At 41.4% G+C, this 21,106-nt stretch overlaps 1 protein-coding gene across 1 annotated transcript in view; it reads right to left on the reverse strand.

Moving 5' to 3' along the window:
* Positions 1–11,049: 11,049 nt before the first annotated feature.
* The window catches only part of dock4a (dedicator of cytokinesis 4a), a gene marked incomplete at both ends in the record, with an annotated part of 47,685 nt that continues 37,628 nt past the window's right edge, over positions 11,050–21,106 (reverse strand). The window contains 12 exons of the mRNA XM_080841801.1: positions 11,050–11,460; positions 11,645–11,712; positions 12,372–12,444; positions 12,560–12,669; positions 12,936–13,017; positions 13,517–13,637; positions 13,999–14,126; positions 18,324–18,443; positions 18,699–18,782; positions 19,509–19,685; positions 19,859–19,945; positions 20,262–20,428. Coding sequence (XP_080697927.1) covers positions 11,050–11,460; positions 11,645–11,712; positions 12,372–12,444; positions 12,560–12,669; positions 12,936–13,017; positions 13,517–13,637; positions 13,999–14,126; positions 18,324–18,443; positions 18,699–18,782; positions 19,509–19,685; positions 19,859–19,945; positions 20,262–20,428 — 1,628 coding nt within the window. The remainder of the gene's footprint in view (positions 11,461–11,644; positions 11,713–12,371; positions 12,445–12,559; positions 12,670–12,935; positions 13,018–13,516; positions 13,638–13,998; positions 14,127–18,323; positions 18,444–18,698; positions 18,783–19,508; positions 19,686–19,858; positions 19,946–20,261; positions 20,429–21,106) is intronic.

The raw sequence follows: 21,106 nt of genomic DNA on the forward strand, positions 1-21,106 counted from the left end.
TGATTTTTAGTTTGCACATGAATACGTCTTCTTTGATCCCAGGAAATTTGAGCACATAACCCATCTCCCTTACGGAGATATTGGCGAAAGTTGTTTTACCTACTTCATTGCAAACGTCTAGTTTTGCAAACGTGTCTCGTTTTTGTGCAGTAGTGAATAGAGTCTCAGTCTACTACACCATACATAGCATATCATGTTTGTAGAAAATGATTAAGGTGCAACAAATGCCAATAAGCATATTTGAATTAAATGATTCACATTGCAAGTAAAATGGTGCGGCTGGAGCACATACAGGGAGGGACAACGGTGACGCATAGTTAACCAGTATGTGAGTAACGTGGGTTTTATTAAAACATAGCGTGTGTAATGTGTAGCTATTTCATTCCGTTTGTTCACCGTTGCGGCTGTCTGTATTTTCTAGCCAGCAGCAGACGTAAAGGAAAGGGAATTAACCCCGAAGTCAAAAACACTCTACTTCGGCAGCGGAGCATTTTACTCCCCCGCAATCTCTCTACAAACTTCAATATAGACGCGGGACCAGCAGAGGAATATCTACTTTCCTTTTGGGAGAAACAAGGCCAGTCGTTCCCACGACTACAGCACCTTGCAAAACGAATTATATGCGTTCCAGCAACAAGTGCTGCGAGTGAGCGCTCCTTCAATGCAGCAGGGCGCGTTATAGAAGCCAGGCGCTCTCGCCTGAATCCTGACACTGTAGATGCTATTTTATTCCTGTATAGTGCTAAGACAAATTTTAAATAGAACGAAGGTTAGGCATATCAGCAGAGGTATATTTGGTTACATTAGGATGGCTACGTTTATAGCTTGCGTTTTGGGCGCACCACAATGCCAAGAAGTTTGTCGCGACTGTAATGGCATATTTCATTGTGGGGGTGATTGATAGCTTAAGGCTTACGAGACACAGTGTTTTCCGATGTTTCACTGAGTCCTCTCTGTCTCTATCTCACACACACACACACACACACACACACACACACACACACTAACGGAAGCAAAAAAGGTTTAAATTAAGTGACGATCCCTCAAATGTCGCGTCTCCTTGCAGCGCCGCAAACCTGCAAGCTATGAGTCAGCTGTCAGTATTGGAAGAAGCCTTAACGTCTCGTAGATGAAACTGCCTGGGTTATTTTGTTTCGTTAGGCTATTAGTTATATTTTAAAACAGCCAGTCATTGTAGCCTACCACTTGTGGAATAAGGAATTTCAAAGAGATGATTGAGTGATTTGACTCAGAAGTGACATTGGGCATTGGCAGCGCGAGATGTTCAGAACAAGTTAAACTTCTAGCTCAGTAACATCAACAGCTAAGAAAGAAGGTAAGAGAAATAGTCGGAAAACTTTGATTTGCAAGGGAAGCAGGCAAGTGTTGGGGTTGTTACAGTATATAGCCTACAATGTGGTTACATTTCGGAATTAATAGGCTCGAGTTGGCGTTTCCTCAATATGCTTTCTTTCATTTTGCAAAAAACAGTAGGCTATATTACCATATTAAAATGGTGTACCAAATTGTGTTTTATTACAATGATAAAAGATTGTAGGCCTACTAGCCTATTGGATCAGTCTCCTTTCAAGAACAGGCAAGAACTTTCTAGCCTCTAACTTTCTAGCCTCCTGTCACCGCCTCCCCCATGGCACATCGGCCTGATTTGACACGCCCTTTTCTGAGCTGAACGATCGGTGTAAACCACCTCTCTCGAAAGGCTCAGACATCGGCGGAAAAACGATCAGATCACATCTAGGCCAGTGCTACATGAGGCAATTGTAACCGTATCGCGAGTTTCTATCGGAACAGACGCGATGTCATCGGATCACATTGACACATGTATGGGGCTAGTCATTCGGTGGGTTTCGATGATTTAGCATCCTTGAAACACAGCCGTCAAGGATCCTTCCTTGACTTGAGCACAGGGCTCGAAATTGGCATCCGCAAAGCGCCAATGGCGTGTAGATTTTGGGGCGGAGAAATTGCGGAGTACAGTTTCCGACTACCGCAACCGTCATGGTTAAAAATAGCTTTCAACGCCAACACGAACAGTGGGAGAGGGAGAGGGGGAAGCGGTGGGGCTACATGAATTTGTATACAACTATAACAATATGCGCGTGAATACAAAGTTCTAATATTTTGCCCGCCAATACAACATTTATAAAGTTAATTTTGCTTTGCTCGTGAATACAAAGTTCTAATATTTTGCCCGCAAATACACATTTTATAAAGTTAATTTTGCTTTGCGCGTGAATACATAGTTCTAATATTTTGGCCGCAAATACAAAGTGTATAAAGTTGTAATATTTTGAGCGCTAATCAAAAGTTGAAAGACACTTAGTTATTCACACGCAAGTTCATACAGTTAAAGATAAAGTTACTTCTCGAAAATATGTGGCGATTCATTCCCGGTGTTTTACCTCCCGCAAAGGTGCAGAGGAGCGAGGAAGTAACAACAGCAGCTACATCAAGAAAATGTAGCAGTAGGTGGCTCGTTGCTGATAATGGTCAGCCACGGCAGTGGCTAAAATACTTTGATAGTACTATGTATTGTGAAGTATGCCGAAACATCGTCAGGGATTAGAGGCGGAATAATTAATTTGTTGTCAGGACACAAGTCATGAAATTTGAGGCCATTAAAAGCCATGAAACATCAAACTGCCACAAAGATTGTATGGCGATCAACGATGCCAGAAGCTCGACAGTGCAGACCACCGAGACCGTCAGGCAACTTACGAAGCTCACCGACTCGACCAACAAAAAAATGCAGGTGCTCTTCTGAAATGCCCATGCCAAGCACGCCAAGCCCTTCACGGGCTTCGTTTGGATGTGCCGGTAAGTTGATACTTTATTTATCAAAATGTAACACAATTCAATTGACATAAAGTGTGACGCTGCACGGTGCCTAGCGCTGTTTCCAGATATTTTAGATGTCCGTGTGCATTTGAATGGTTGTTTTTTACGTTTTTGAATCAATGTCCAATGACCACAAAAGAGGTTTAGTAGACATTAATGCTATGCCGTTTAAAAGGCTTTCGTCCGACGATAAGACACAGACCACACAGTCAACTCTACGTTCATTAGCTATCTGCCATTGCTCTTGTTAGGCTGTAATTTTCCTATGCTTAGTTATCTCTGGTTAAAACTAGCTAACGTTAACTATTCACTGCGGTGAAGTTCCTGGCTGGTGAGGCGAGCTAACAGTGGTTTTAGGTTGCTAGGTAACGGGGACGCTCGCGAGGTTAACGCCGCTCTATCTGGCATAGTTTTTGTTTGATTGTCTAAAATATTCATAATTTCATATACATTGTAGTTCTTATTTTGTATTGAACAGTGTAGATGAGTTTAATCGCTGCACATAGCCATTGTTTGCAGTACTTTTTTTCTCTGTTTTAAAAATGTATAAGGCTTTTAGTTAGTTCGGTCACCTAACATCATACCGGAGATTTGTACTTGATTTTTTTGGAACGAGGAGGGGACGTTGTTATATTTTAAGAACTTTGAGCTTCATTCTTTTGCGTGAAAGGTTTTATCTAAATAAAGTGTATTAGTTTTATAATGATCATGTCAGATCAGCAAGACTAGATAGGTTCTACGCATACATTCAACCCAGTTTGCGGAAATTCAGCTATTTTGATTATAAAAAATGCTGTGACAATTTGTTCAGAATAGGTTGATGGCTGTAATCTACTTTTGAATATGTATGCTATATTGTTAGTTGAACAATATTTATCTATCATATAGGTGTCATTTTAAGGCTTGATTTAGATTTTTTTTGTAGGCCTAATGCAACGCTTCTTATGAGGTTAAATTCATTCATTTGAAGTATATTTTTTAATATCCACCTCTTGATTGTGCTTTGATAAATTGTGGTCATGCAAAAGTTAAATAATGTTTCTCTATAGTTTGGATGAGAAGAAAGGTGTACCTGTCGGGAAGACCTACGATAAACAGTGCCGGGAGTTCATTAGATCTATTGCCACTATCGAGAGGGGGCATACAGAAGAGCTGATCAAAGTTGCAAAATTTGTGGGCCTTCTAATGGACGGGTCTACAGACAGGAGGAATTGCTGTTTATCCAGACATGCAATGAAGGGAGAGTCACTGTCAGATTTGCTGGGATCGACGCCGGGGAGAAGGCTGACGCCGAACACATCACCTCTGTCATCTCCTGCTTGATGGACAGTGTGGATGAGGAGTGGCGCAAGAAGCTTGTTGCCTGTGCCACTGATGGAGCAGCGGTGATGGTTGGTGTTCACAATGGTGTCACCATTGCAGAGGCACATGGCTCACTTGTGGGTACACAGACTGTGCTCACAAAGTACCTGACAAAGTATGGAACTTATGTGTCTCACTACCTGTGTATTCATAAGAGATAGGAGAGTACTGTTTTTTTAAATACCAAAATGATTAAAAGATATCTACTTTTTCATCAGAGAAGGACCAATGATGAAGGCCACCAGTGGTCCCAGCTTTGAGGGAGTAGAACTTTCAAGGAGTGATAACAGGGCTGTTAAGGTCTCACAGGATAGCCTGCTGAGAAAGCTGAGTCAGAGCATGAGATTTCAGGACTTTGGTGCAGGAGTTCTGTCACAAAGCTTGTCTGACACAAAGCTTGTCAATTTCAAAAACTGGGCAGATCCAGCTAATTCTGCAGGTTTGTAGTTGATGTTGTTAGAGAAAGTTTAAGCATTAAAGTCAGTGGTTCTTAACCTGGGTTCGATCAAACCCCATGGGTTCGTTGAGTCACCATCAGGGGTTCGGCCGGGGTCAAGACACACACAGTATAGCCCGGTTCACACTAGCAATGTCGGGGCGTTTTTATACATACCTACGTTTTGAAGAAATCATATTTCATTTTTCAAATTACGAAGGGTTCGGCGAATGCACTGATGAAGCTTGCAGGGTTCCGTACCTCCAATAAGGTTAAGAACCACTGATTTAAGTGTACATCAGATGAAGTGACTAGGATTGAAAATGCTGTAAGTGGCTAGACAGGAACTGGCATGATGAAATGCATATTACAATTTGTTTTTCTTCTAGACTTTGGTGACCAAAGACATTGAGGCCCTCTGTGATCATTTCAAGGACGTTTTAATTCCGGCCAATGTTGTGGTACAAAATATCCCAGACCAATGGACCCTTATAAAGGCAAAGCTATATCAAGAGGGAACATTTGAATCCTTGACATGGATGGAAGTGAATAGGTGGCACAGACACGCCTGCCCAGATGTGCTGAGTCTTTTTGACCTGCTCCTGTCCATTCCTGCTTCCACCGCTGAATGTGAACGAGGGTTCAGCACCATGAAGCAGGTGAGGATTCAATCAGTGATTTTATGTATATCGTTGTCATGAACTAAGTTTCTCACTGCTATATTTCCCCATGTACTTTTATGTCATCAGGTGAAGACTGACTGGAGGGCCAGCCTCACTCCTGCTGCTCTCTCAGACCTCCTGACTGTCCAGCTGTTGTCCCCAGATGTGGAGGAATTCGACCCCACACCTGCAATCAACTTGTGGGTTGCGGAGAGTGTGCGAATGCGAAGACCGAACCTCATGGACAACGACAACCCATCTCACATTGAGCAAGAGGAGTAGTGGAACAACCCTGAATACAAAAATTATTTAAAAAAGTAAAACTGGTTGATTTTGTTGAATCCATTCTGAGAGTGATTAACTTGAAATGATTCATGATTCATGATTTCAATGATATTAAAATCATGGGTAAAGGTTGTTTATGTCAGACAATGTCAGAATACGTCTGAAATGCCAAGTTTAATTTTGGCTGGTAAAAAAATATATTTGGCTGGTAAGTTTTTTCATCTACCAGCCATGTTGGATGGTAAGCCAAAAAGTTAATAACGAGCCCTGCTTGAGCAACATGATCTCATCATGAGGTATTTTTGGCAATGGCAATCTTGGGGGGGAACAAAGTGACTACTGGCATACAAACAGTTTGTGCTTTGAGACCCCCCAATGGACAATGGTACATGTGAATTTGAAGCTGATGGATATGGAAAAGACAACGCCAGAAGCCAAAGAAACATGTTGACTGACAAGGTAGAATAATATTACAATATTACCCAAATATGACTGCATAGTTTTATATATTGTGACATCGGAGATAAACGCTTATGCAACCAAAAGAATAACAAAAGTGTTACATTTTGCTGAAATACTGCTCACGTTTTCAGCCGATACACATGGTTTTATAAGCACTTGAATGTGTGTAATGTGTAATCTAATCTATGTTGTTAACGACATGATTAAGGCATGTAGTCCATAATATACATTGGACAGTTTACTTTTGTATTACAAACGTCCAAGGCTTATTTGGCGTGAGATAAACTCATTTGTATGCTAGCCTAAAATGAGACTGTGGTTGATGACTTTGGGCATCTGGAAAAACTACAATCACGACAGGAATGACACTGACAAGGTAACAACCTACGTCATATTCTTTCATAAATAACATGGGCAAGGATGTTTATGAACAAGTGTCTACCTCACTCACTCACCACCATCAGCATCTTTGGAGTGCTGGGGGTGGGGGTCAGAGGAGGCTGCAGCTGATTCTGGGGTAGCAGCATATAAAGGTTTAATTTCATATTGCTTTTGTACACATTTGTGGTTATGTTTTATGGAACGCCGCCGCCTTTTAAAAACTTCTAAAAAAGCGCAACCTCCGACGCCTTTTTGAGTTCAATTTTCTCAACTTTTAAGAAAAGCGCCGGGTGACGTCAAGCGCCTTTTTAACAGCTGACCAATCAGGACGAGGAGAGTAGGTAGTCGCGTACCTTCCCTAGTAACCTTCTAACTTAGTTTAAAAATTGCCGACCAAACGCCGTAGATCATCGTATTTGAACCTTTTTCGCTTAGATTGTTAGAAAGGTACCAAGAAATAGACACTGTACAATTTAAAAACCACAATATTGTAACTGAAAAATACATCTAAGAGGATTTGCGAGGTGTCTGAGCTACCTATCTTATGTTAGCATGCTACTAGCCGTTATCGATTAACTGTGTTTTTGCAAAGCATCTGCCCCAACTTTCTTTTCCCGACATTGACATTTATCTTGTACATAATCCATCCCCATAAACCGGAGATTTCAAGCGTACAGAAACTCTTCTGAGCAGGCAAGAGTGCCAATACTGGCTAACGAGTTGTAGCCAAGCCCTGGGTGAAAGGCACGCTAGTTATTAGCACTCTAGCTTGCTCAGTAGAGTGCTAAGACACAGCAACTATTCACAATTGTATCAATTGTATATCTAGGTTTTCTTTGGTGACTGTTGTCGCATTCAACAGCCCAACATATCCCGGGCATTTTGAACTGTCTGTGGGTTGTGGCCGTAAACAACTCGCTAGATATTACTGCTAGCACTGTAGCTTGCTCAAGATAGTAGCTATATATATGTATGATAGCTTTGATAATACACAGCCATTACTACGACTGTATCAACGTGCTGCATTTCACTTAACAGGTCAGTCATTCCATAAATCTTTAGCAATTTTATATTTAGGTTGTCACATTCAACAGCGCAACATATCCCCTAGCGTTTTGAACTTTCTGTGAGTTGTGACCGTATGTTATGACCGTAATGTGTTTGCATCAGACACAAATATGGCGGTGCTTAAAAGATGGTGACGTCACATAATATCCATGAATTCTGAAGAGCTCAAAAGGCGCTGAAGGCTGCGCTTTTTTCTAAAAAAAGAAGTGTAGTGTGAACGCCGCTTTACTGATCTTTTCTGTGGATGATATTTAGTGGTTTCATTTTGTAATGTCAGCCTTGTCAAGCGATTATTTTACACTGCTGACCACACGTAACGTTAAACGTTATTATTCGGTTAACAAAGTAATGTTGAAAGCTGGCTAATCGCTAGCTCCTAACATTAGTCACCTGTGCAGCTAGTTTAAAACTTTCACTATCTTTGGGGGGGGGGGGGAAATCGATGCTATTCTGGGCTCCTGATGTCCTCCCTTTTCTTCCTCTTCTCTCTTTTTGGGCTTCCCGATTTATGTTTCTGTTTTTATGATTGTTTCTCTATTAATAACCAGCTGGCTGCATCCTATAGCCAAAAGTAACCGCGACACCAAACCAATCACCTGCTGTACCAGCCACCCAGACATATCCGAACACAAATTAAAATATTACTTGCATTTAGTACCGCAACATCAAATGTGTTTCCTGTTTGCCGAGTGGATGCATGTACGGCCCGGCAAACAGATCACAACAAAAAAACGAATTAAATTACTACTTGTAATTTAGTACCGCAACATCAAATGTGTTTCCTGTTTGCCGAGTGGATGCATGTACGGCCCCGGCAAACAGATCACAACAAAAAACAAATTAAATTACTACTTGTAATTTAGTACCGCAACATCAAATGTGTTTCCTGTTTGCCGAGTGGATGCATGTACGGCCCCGGCAAACAGATCACAACAAAAAACTAAATGCTCAATGCCAGAAAAACTAAACATATCTAAGTACCGCAATATGCAACAGGCAAACCTACACACAGGTGACATGTCCCTGGTTGGTGAAATGATTCATCTTACATAATAAGCCCCCCCCCTTGGGGCTGTGGGCCCCAAGAATTGTCATTACCACGACGGCCCTGCAGCCAGACATCAAGCAAGGGCCACACAAGACATAGCAAGACAGCTTATACATTATTACTTTCTAGACCAACAGAAAGAAGGCCAGCTTGGCATCTGACTTACTTCTGTATCTTTTATCTCACACCAACAAATAAAATCCAGTCCAAGACTGCCTCTTGTTCAGTTTATTGCTCATTCTTTTTGTTGCCTCTGCCATGACGTCCATACAGAGAATACTGTGCTATCTTCTTCTCATAGCTAGCAGAAGGGTCTAGTTGTTGTATGAGGTGGTGCCATAAAGCATTACACAGTAACACAGTGCAACGCCAGGCGCATCGGGTGTGCTGTGGCAGTGGCTATTCTCTGTATTGCAAGTGTGCCACCAAAATGATTTTGAAGCAGTTTTTTAAGGTCAAATTGTTACATAATGTTGCTTTAATGATATTAAAATTAAAAGAAAAATCTACCACATTATTTAATAAAGTCAAGTGGTGTACTTTTACATCCAACCTCTGTTGGCCCAATTGCTATAGGACCAAACCGCCTAATCTGGTCCTGGGCTGAGAATGCTACAACCCCCATGGCAACATAGAACTCATTTCATTTCAGTTTCTTTTTACTGGGAATATAATGAAAAAAATCATACTCACATACTCAACTCTCAAGTACAAGGCGCAAGGAAGGGAGTGTGGAAGAGTTTCTCTGCTTTTCATTTTAAATTCAAATTTGACTTAAATTCAACATTCTGTCTGTTGTTCTGTATTTCAGAAAGCACAGGGTCCTGATGTCAGTGCAGATTGCCCAGTTTGAACAGAACAGACCAAATACAAATGTACAATCATTGTTACTGTAACATTTTATTGCAGTAAATTGTAGGACCACTGAAGCCAGCTAACAAATCCACAAGATCCTCCTCACCCCTTGTATCATGTTTGTGTAGGGCTTTCTGTGTATACTGCACCCCAGTGGTCAGATCTAACATTGGGTATGTTTAACATTGCATGGAGTCTTTTTAGTGGTCAGTTGTAATTGTCTGGTTATAAAAGCAGTCGGCTCAAATGTCTTGACTGCTTTGCAAGATACGAACATTCCATTTCATTTGAAGTATCATTTACTTTTTTTAAAAACACTTAATTCTTCTTTCGTGAATAACTAGTAAGTAACCAACTCACTCAAAATTGAGATAAAATACCACATTCAGGTTACTTTTTCCAAGTTGAAATTGAAAGCAAAAAAAAGACTCCATTACTTTTTAAAAAGCCATTTCCCTCAACAGAGTCACGTGGGAAGGATGCTCTTCAAACAATGTAATGCTGCCATTTGTGTCATATCAAAGACACCCTCACAGAACCATAGCAATTGTATTCTTATACTTTATATTGCTTAATGCTTTACATACATGCCACATGCTGCCAGAATCTATGCTTCTGCAAACTGCACATGAAGTACATCATAGAGCACAACTGAACACATTCTAATGAAGCAGCTCTAAATACTTGCAGCACTTAAAACGTCCGTACGTTTCTTTGGCACAACGTCAGCAATCCATACAGAACCATTACATGGCACATTGAAGACTAGTACACATTACACGGTTTCAGCCATAGCTTAAGAGTTCAGGGCATGTATGTATGTATGCATGTGTAGAATAGGCATCATATGAAAGTTCCCACTGAAAAGAGAAATGCATTTTTTTTGTAACAAAATGTGCTTTACGAAGTACTCACTAAGAACTTAATGTTTTAGAGGATGGTGTTTTGGTCGGGCAGTGAAAGCCTCTTATAGTGCAACGTGAAAGTATTTCAGTTTCCCTTCAAAAACCCAAAGCCTTTAACTTGTGAAAATCATTACAACTACCTAACATTTAGCATGTGCCTTGTTTAAATTACACTACGCGATTACAAAAAAAGTACAGTTTTATAAATTGTTTAATATGTGCAAGGCTGAGACAGTCAAGAAATTGGCTAACACAAGTCTAAAAATATTGAAGACTCATCAGATATACTGTCTAAGTTTTAGAACCTTTCAGCAATTCAGAAAAGCATTTTGAATGATCTGCAGGACTAGCTGCACAGTGTGACCTTTGTGTAAGGCCAAATAAGTACTATTGTTAACCATACTGTACATCAATATCATAATTTTTAAACATCTATCAAAAATACATATGATTGACTAAAGCTGAAGTACTCTAAATGCAATGTGGACCTGCCAGATGTGTACATTTTGCTGTAAACTATTTGCCCTTTTTAAAACAGATAATCTTATACAGCACGTTAAATCTCTTAATGGCTCCTAAAAATATTCAGAAATATTAAGAAACCCCAACTGTGAAAGGGTACAAATATGGCACACCAAACAGGTATATAGTGTGTGCTTTTGTCGCCTTTGCACCTTAGGACCATGTTAATCATTTACAATCTGAATCTCCGATGATACTGTGCCGTTATAGCTGTGAGACTTTACGGGGGACAGTCCGTTGGCGGGGTTCCGAGTGTAATCTGTGGCTGCGGTTCAGATATGGTTTAGGGGGCAGACCAGAGGTGTCCATACTTGGGGGGACAGAGAGGCTGTGAGGCAGGGGTGTGGCACGACGGGGGTTGTTGCGCTCATACACGCTGTAGGGAGGAGGCGTTTTGCTTCCCCGCCGGACGATGGGCTCATCCAGTGTGGTGACAGTCAGAGGCACTGGAGAGTCCGAGGGACCAGGATCCATGCTACAGGTCTCTGAAACACTGCAGCGGCTCAGGGAAGAGATGCCACTGCTGCAGCTGCCAGAGCGAGCTGGGGAGTTCAGCACCAAACCACCAGGGGGCAGGCCATCAATGGGGGATGGTGTCAAGGGAGGCATGGATGCCTGCACATAGAGAAACGATCAAAGGTCAAAGTTCAGAGTATCATATGGAAGTACAAGTTCAGGAAGATTATATGACGCGTTATCATATAAACAATATTTGAGTTCTACTGCTTTGATGCAGGTCCTGTTCTAATCAAATTGATCTGCATCGTTCAAAGTGGTAATCATTCTAGCGTTCACATACCTTTTGGGGAGACTTGTTTGTGGGCATAGGTGAATATGACCTCATCACCATGCCAAGAGATCCTGCTCCTGGAAGAATGGGAAACATGTTTATCTAGCCGGTTACGGCACAGAAGGCTGCATCTTAACGGCAAAACATGGTTACATTCTTACATAACTGGATAGAATAATGAATGGGTAAACAACACTTGCAACCTACAGACAACTACTGTGTGTGGCTAAATTAAATGTTAAATACAATTTTTAAAAGATCATTTTGTGGGCTGTGGGCTTGTGGACCTTTAGAAGACCTGAATGAAAGTATACAGTACTGTACATAGCTTTGATAGGAAAACAGTGTAAAATGGCAGAATCAGAGATGACATTAAGCTTAGTCTTTCAGCCTCAGGCAACTACAGTCCGGGTCACAAAGAGTAGAGCTATGTCTTGTCACATTTGACAGAGGCATAGTGGTGGATATTCTTGGCTGGCTGAGCAGGCACATATTATACTTTCCAAAAGCCTGGAGGGATTGGGAGAGGTCAGATGTGTGACACATCTATAACACATCTGTATCAGTGTAGTCAGTATTTACAAAGTATGTAATGTTATTATACAACAAATATAACAAATATGAGGATCTTCCCTAATTGCTCATTAAAGGAGTTAAAAACAGCAGCATTTGTAATAGAATATGTATGTTCTTACAAATAAATAAAGTGTAGAAATATCACTTGCACACTTCATACCTTTCTCCAGTGTTGGGAGGCTTGTTTCAGGACGAGCTGATGTAGAATCCACAATCTGGAGTGGCATTGTTCTCTGTGAACAGGAAATGTGCAAAATAATACTGATTAAAACATGTAGAACATGGAATCTAATAGCACTGCTAACTTTTGTGAAGGTATACTGCAATATGTGCTGTATAAAGTCTTACTGCAGTTGGGTCCAGTGGGCTGGGAAATATGCCAGCGCAGAGCCTGTCCCTTGGCGAGAGGCACAGATTATCTCGAGAGTGCTTATGTTTGTCAGAGGACAATGGAGACGCTAGGTTTTGAAAACATATAAAACAAGAAGATATATGAGCACTATTTACAGTCATTCGCCAACTCCTAACTACTACTAACTCTCATTAGGGCATCGACTGGGTAGAGAGACAATGACTTGGGATAGTCTTTTCAAACAACAGTCACATCATTCTCACTTATTGTATTCAATCATAACGTGACTGCCTAGACAATTGTACGACACATCTTGTTTTATGGGATATTTTGTGAAATGGGTGTGATTCCAGGGTTGTCATTTCAGCTTACCTCTGTTGCTGGAGGGAGCGGAACTGTTCACATGGATGGAGCCGGACTGGTTGGAACTGAGGCTAGAGGTAGAGGGGCTTGGCTAGTTGGAAAGGGAAAAACACATCATTCAAGACTGTGTTCAGAAATGATCAGTTAGTTAATAAATAATAAACTTTATTACAGGCTCAAGGCCCACATGGGAGATGTACAATACATAAAATCAATAAATTACATATAAATATACATTCATAAATGCATATAAATACACAAGGAAAGAAGGGCTAAAAAAGGCACTTATGCCAGTGTTCCCAGATCTTAGATGTGTACTTGACAGAGCTGCGGCCAGGGTCTGTCATCAGATCAATTAATAAATTTGAAGAGCGGTCCAGCCGACACATAAACTTAAAAGTAAGGTTCCTCAGCAAGGCCATGAAGGTGGTAAGACCCATATTACAAAACAGCTGACTGGCTCTAGTACTCCTAAAACCCAACAATTATTTATATAGACTTAAAAAACAGGAGGAAAAGGAGGAAAGGATCATTTCTAGGAGTAGTTAATGCAAGGGGTAGAACTACGTCAGACGTGAGGAGGCTCTTACCTGCATGTTGAAGACCTCATCAGAGCTCTCAGACTGGCCTGTGATGTTGCTCACCTCATTCGAGGCCTGCGATGACAGTGAGGAGGAGGAGTACCGGTTGACTGCTGGGTAGGTCAGGGGACTGGCCGCGCGTTAACACAGAACACAAGTTTCAGGATGTGGCAATAATGGAGCACAATCCAACACTTCTACATGGGCCACATACAAAGGCCAACCCTTCCATTAACTGCAAGCATTTGCTGTTGATGCATATGATGTCTCCATGGCTTCTCTCTGAAACTGGATTACCATATGACTAATGATCACACGAGTTTAACCATCTGAAACAAGATTACCCTAGAAATGATCACACCAGTCTCACCATCTAAAGGCAGAAACCTCAAGAACCAGTGTGAAAGGGAGAGGCAGAGTCTTTTCCACGCAGGAAATGGAAGACCATTGGAAGAATAAGTATAAAAGGTGGGAACACAGGGTAGACTCACCTGCGCCTAATCACCATCCGAGAGCTGTCTGGGCTGATGGCGCTGGGTACGGGGGTCCTGCAGGTGCGTGGGCTTCCACTGACGAAGTGCATTGGACTGGCACGCACAAGGGCAGGGAACTCCTGAGGCTGATCAACAGCAGAGGAGGACCATGAGAGCAATGCACTGGCAGTTATACAATCAAATCGATGTAATACTTAACTCATCTTTCACGTTTCATATACAGTGTCCTCCACAAATATTGGCACCCCTAGTGAATATGATCTAAACAGGCTATAAAAAAAAATATGTCTTTGCTGTTAATCCTCTTGGTTTTTCACTCAAAATATTCACAAAAATCTTACCTTTTCATTGAAGTCAAATTATTAAAAGAAAAAAAAACACTGACATTAAATAAATATTTTTCCCAAAAACATGTGTGCCACAATTATTGGCACCCCTTAATGTAAAGTTTTGTGAAGCCTCCATTTTCCAAGATAATAGCTCTGAGTCTTCTCCTATAATACAAGATGAGGTTAGTGAACACATGGCACAGGATCTGAGACCATTCCTACATGCAGTATCTCTTCAGATCCTTCAGAATCTGAGGTCAACGTTTGTAGATATTTATGAGCTACAGCTCATCCCACAGATTTTCTATGGGGTTTAGGTCAGGGGACTGTGATGGCCATGGCACAACCTTTATTCTGTGGTTGGTGAACCATTTTTGTGTTGATTTTGAGGTGTGCCTAGGATCATTGTCCTGTTGGAAGGTCCAACCACAGCCCATTTTAAGGCTTACTGGAGGGGGCTGTTAGGTTTTCATTTAATATCTGCTGGTATATGATGGAGTCCATGATACCATGTATCCTAACAAGATGTCCAGGGCCTTTGGGAGAAAAACAGCCCCACAACATCAAAGATCCGCCACCATACTTCACATTGGGTATGGGGTGCTTTCTATATGGCTATCTTTCTGTCTACCCCAAACCCACCTTTGATGTTTGTTGCCAAAAAGCTTTATTTTGGTCTCATATGACCATATAACTCGGCCCCATTGAAAGTCTGAATTACATTTGGCAAACTGTAGGCGCTTTCTTTGTTGTTGATTGACAGCAGAGGCTTTCTTCTGGCAACCCTCCAAAACAACTTGTGGTGATGTAGGTGGCGTCTGATGGTAGTTTTGGAGACTTTCTGACCCCAAGACTCAACTAACCTCTACAATTCTCCAGCTGTGATCCTTGGAGATTATTTTGCCAGTAGAACCATCCCCCTCACGGTGCGTGGGGTCAATGTACAGACACGTCCTCTTCCAGGCTGATTCTTAACATCTCCTGACGCTTTAAACATTTTATATAGGTTTAGTCGTTTTTTTTTTTTTTTCAGTTTGCCGATTTTCTGTCAACGATTCCCGGGACACTGAAACACTAGGGTGCACGCAATTTGGTGGGCATGTAGCCCCACTAGATTAGCGTGGAACCATTGATTTTCGTTTTGATCCGTTGCACCCCCGTCGGACTGGACCCCTTTTAAAGAGGGTGGGGCGATTCAGTTTCAGTAAATCGAAAACCTTAGGGCTTAGGAGGACCACATTTTTTTTGTATGTTGGTCTTAAGAGGCCACCTCAACCATTCCACTACCACTTATTTCATGTATCGCGCCACCTAGTTACGAATGAAAAAGCAAAAATGGAGTGTTTTAATTAACATTAACATTTTAATTGTAAGTTGACAAGGTCAGAACAGCACGAAATCGGAGGTGTGGGATCATTATGACACCTTCTGACTGCAGGTTAAGTTTCGTGGAATTCCATTCGGGGGGGGCATGCAATAAATTGATTTATATGTTTGTACACAAACTGGCCTGTAGGTGGCACGATACAGTTTTCTCCGAATATCCCAAAAACCGTAGGGCCTTGGAGGGCCAAATTGTTCTGTATGTTTGTGTTAAGGGGCCATGTCAACCCATACCATAACCAGTCATTACATGTATAGCGCCACGTAGTTAAAAATTAAAAAGCAAAAATGAGGTGTTTTAATCGAATATATGTCAAAGTGCTCGAAACAATTACCAAATTTGCCAGGGTCATCAAGCATGTAACCGTCCATCTTCGGTAGAGTTTTTGTCCATGGATGAAGCAAAATGGCTCTGTTCGTGGATTGAAGGTGGGACTGTTTGCATGTGGTGCGATCAATGGCTCCAATTACGTTCGGAAAGTTTAATTTCAGCTATCGTAGTGGGAAATGTATATTGACCAGTGCGCCGTAGCAATGCGTCGAGTACCTGGGTGAATATTTGGCTGAGTGAAGGCTGAGATATACCAACTGCAGATGCTATAACTGTTTGAAATTATCCGGAGGCCAATATTTGCAAATGTTGCCAGGAGTTTAACAACTGATGGAATGGAATGTGATCGCCGGGTGGAGGGTTCGATGACGTCTCTGATCTGGTCCAGTAATTGAAGTACTGCGTGGCTGGTTAACCTGTACCGTCTAATGATTTGTGGTTCGCTTAATTGAAAAAGTGTTATACGAGTTGAAAAAATTCTTTCTGTGCGCTGTCTCTGTCTTCTTTCTTCGCCTTGCTCTTATAACTGCTGACATATCAACGGTTTCAGACTCAATGGAAATGCGCTTCCTGGTTAAGACGTGCTTTTATGAGGCGGAGAATTAGCCCGCAAATCAGAGACGTGCGCTCTCCAGGCAGTTTTAGTAAATACCAAGCAATACATCATTAGGCGCACTTACCTTCTCTCCTCCCATTAAATTGCGCTTCACGCCCACGTTACCACCCACGTTTCCGTGCAATCCCACCTGTTTTCAAGTTCACACCCACAAAGCGTTAATATGCGACTCTACTAAATTTTACGCCTGAAATGGGCGCAATCCTGTAAATCAGGCCCAAAGTCTCTTATAACTCAATCGCATATATGTCAAAGTGCTCGAAAAATTACCAAATTTGCCAGGGACATCAAGCCTGTAACCATCCATCTTCGGCAGAGTTTTTGTCCATGGATGGAGCAAAATGGCTCTGTAGCGCCCCCTAGAACATTGCAAAAACCCCTGTGCATTGGGGTTATTTTAGCGTAGCTTGACGGAATTCGGTACACGTCTTAATCATGCTTGGATGCACCAAAAAGTCTCTTGACGCCATGGTGGCAGGTCCACAGGAAGTCTGCCATTTTGAGTGGAAGATGCGTTTTGACGGCGTTTGCACACCTCGCATCTGATCGAACTCCTCCGACAAATTTAATGGTAACACCTTGAAATGTGGTCAGGTTACTCTCCAGCCATGGGCGACTAAAAGTTATATTGGATTTTCTCATTAGTCGGAAGGTGTGGGCGTGGCAGACCCTCAAACTTTGTCAACTTGCCAGTGCTTGCCACAAAACACAAAGTCTCTTATAACTCTTGCGAACATTGTTTGATCCAGAGAAAATGTCTTAGGGTGGACGCTGGCCCGAACCCGTACATATGCCTGTACATATGCCTGACTGATATCACCTATAGCGCCACCTGTTGGTGGTTGGAAACTTCACTTTGTTTCCACACCTCTTTATGTGACATGTTTTAACAAACTACATTGCAAAAGAAAAATATACCAAAAAAATCCACAAAAAAGTAGTACACAAAACATTACATTACCAAATCATCAAAATCTATCACAAATAATTCCTTTAATACATAAAAATGAAACACAAACCATTTTACACACACAAAACACATAAAAACACACAAACACACTGACAACCATGATTCATTCTGTGTTAAAACCTACTGAACAGTTTGGCGGTCATATTTTGTAACGCTTTGCGTTACGTCTAGTTATTTCCATGATAGTGGAAATGGGTATTTTCAACTGTTTAGAGATTTTCTTGTGTCCATTTCTTGATTTGTGCAGCTCAACAACTTTTCGTTGCACATCGTCATTGTGTGATTTGGGTCTTTCTCATAGTGATGAATGACTAATGGAATTTGACCTGTGTCACCTCATATTTGTACGCCAGTGGAACTGGAAGTCATGGTTGACCTCATAAGAGTTCCTTATCAAACAGGTGAACTTAAAAATGTAAAATATGACTGGAAATATACTTCAGTTAAATTTTATGTTTTCTAGGAGTGCCAATAATTTCGGCACACATGTTTTGGGGAAAAATATGTATTTAATGTCAACAGTTTTTTTTTCTTTCAATAATATTACTTCAATGAAAAGGTAAGATTTGTGTGAATATTTTGAGTGAAAAACCAAGAGGATTAACAGCAAAGACATATTTCTTTATAGCCTGTTTAGCTCATATTCACTAGCAATATTTGTGGAGGGCACTGTATACTCATATAAACACCTACCTGTAGTCCTAGACTTGACCTCATCATATGAAACTGGTCGACCAGCTTTTTGTGCAATGGTCGCATGTCCTGTGAAACACACTTCTCATGTACAGCCAACCCAAACTCCAGAATGTTAGCCTAGAATGGAAGCAGAGTTTCTGTTACTTTACAGCAACAGATGAGCTGGACTACGGCTGGGACCACTATGTGACCACTGCAGGCATCATGAATGTGGAAGAAGAACTCTAAGACTCTAATGATTCAATGTTTTGAGTATTCTAATCTAAACTAATTATCCTAAAAACTAAAAGTACTATATCAATGTGGTTCACATAACAGATGCTATAGACATATCATGAAGTTAAAAACACTGCCACAATACTTAACACTTACCTGCTCAAACATCAGCTCTCTGAGACGAGTGATCTTCTCCCCATCTTGAGGATGATTTGCAATGTAATCTTTTGCAAAGAATGCCTTTTAGACCACACAAAGAAACAAAACACACAAAATGCCTTTGTTACTCAAGATGTCTGTAGAATGCAAACATCAAGAACTTTAATCAGAACTTGATAATTTATCATTTTATATCAGGTTTTTCGAAATAATGGTAAAATATGATTGTTGTTTCACATCCCAATCAAACCTAATTGATTTTAACATGTATGGTTATAACAGGCTGCCTGCTCAGTGTGACTTTGAGAAGAACAGACATCTGCTGAGTCTTGAGCGATACTTATTCAGCATTACCATGCTGTGATTACAACATTATATTTTCCTCAAAGAGCACATTATATAAGTCCTTTCTCCATGTCCTTGACATGAACACCCACAATTCTGCATAGTGGAGTTTGCTGCCCTTCATTTCACAGTTGACCCGTCGTATAAATTATGAATATGACTCAGGGGTTAATTTCCCGTTGCAAAGGTTCACACAGCAGGAAACCATAAGGCTCCAGTCTGCGGCTCAATCAATGATGGGTGAATAAGCAGTTGCTAAGCAACAATCACACACGAACACTTGCACGAGTAAGAAGAATTCAGTACTTATACTAGAAAGGAATGTGTTCATTGCGGTAAAGTATTATATGTCATATTGGTAAATGATGGTATTTGGCCTCATCAGCTGTCCAGGTTGACTAACATGCTGAATGTCTGGTGTGGCATGTCCTGTGACCCTGAAGACCTTCCTCCTTTCCATACCTCTTGGTAGCGTGCCAGTCCCCCATTAACAGCAGCATCTATCACCCCATTGAGGCACATGGTGAGGGGATTGCTGTTCTGCATCTGGCGGGTCTGGCACTGAGCAATTAGTGTTCTGAGCTGCAGGTTCTTGTTCTCGATCACTTCAGTGGCGTTCTCCAAAGGGCTCATCTCAACCTAGAAACACAGAGCAATGGAAAGAACTACTAAAAAAACAATGAAATAATACCTATATCCATGCAATTCCGAAAAAACTAAACGTCTGTTAAGCGCCTAGAGGCAATTGTATTGTTATGGCGCTATATAAATAAAATGTAATGTAATGTAATTGAATTGAATTTGTCTTTTACCAATTCCCTCTTCTCCACCTCAAACCAGCGAGATATACCAGGCAGACTCTGGGCCAGTGTCAGCATAGTCCGCTCTACCCACAGGCTCTGCAGATAAACAGTAGGTATGAGGAACATAGGCACAGAAAAGTCACCACAATAAGGGGATCATTTGCACTATAATCATGCAACAAGTCAGTAACATTTCAGCTCTTGGTTGGGAAAGGTATATGGCACAATTCCCCTATACGTAGAAGGTATGGGCAGCTGTCCTCAAAACATCTTCTCACAATATCTTGGATTGCCAATAACTGTGACATGTTGATAGCTTTTTCAGAAAATGACAAAAAGTGCTTAAATGCCTATTTTTGTGAGAAGTGGGGACAAATGCAATGAGATACACAAACAAGGATGGTGAATAAACCTTGAACTCATTCTCTTTGTCCTTGGTGCCTTTGTGGAAAGGCCGATCATAGCGGAACTTCCAGATATGGTTGACCTTGTAGAAGCTCTTGATGTTGTTGGGCACCCCGTCCCTCTGCAGTACATCCTGACCTTCAGGGACTGGACTCGCTGCATAGATCTGTAGGTCTAGGGCACTGGGAGTCAAGGTAGTACAGACCACCTCACACTCAACCACTCCAATAAGGCTAGGGTCACACACTAATGAACCTCACACTCAACCACTCCAATAAGGCTAGGGTCACACACTAATGAACCTCACACTCAACCACTCCAATAAGGCTAGGGTCACGCACTAATGAACCTCACACTCAACCACTCCAATAAGGCTTTAGTCACACACTAATGAACCTCACACTCAACCACTCCAATAAGGCTAGGGTCACACACTAATGAACTTCACACTCAACTACTCCAATAAGGCTATAGTCACACACTAATGAACCTCACACTCAACCACTCCAATAAGGCTAGGGTCACGCACTAATGAACCTCACACTCAACCACTCCAATAAGGCTAGGGTCACACACTAATGAACTTCACACTCAACCACTCCAATAAGGCTAGTCACACACTAATGAACCTCACACTCAACCACTCCAATAAGGCTAGGGTCACACACTAATGAACCTCACACTCAACCACTCCAATAAGGCTAGGGTCACGCACTAATGAACCTCACACTCAACCACTCCAATAAGGCTATAGTCACACACTAATGAACCTCACACTCAACCACTCCAATAAGGCTTTAGTCACACACTAATGAACCTCACACTCAACCACTCCAATAAGGCTATAGTCAC

This window comes from Sprattus sprattus (assembly GCF_963457725.1).
Source record: "Sprattus sprattus genome assembly, chromosome: 7".
Taxonomy (NCBI): domain Eukaryota; kingdom Metazoa; phylum Chordata; class Actinopteri; order Clupeiformes; family Clupeidae; genus Sprattus; species Sprattus sprattus.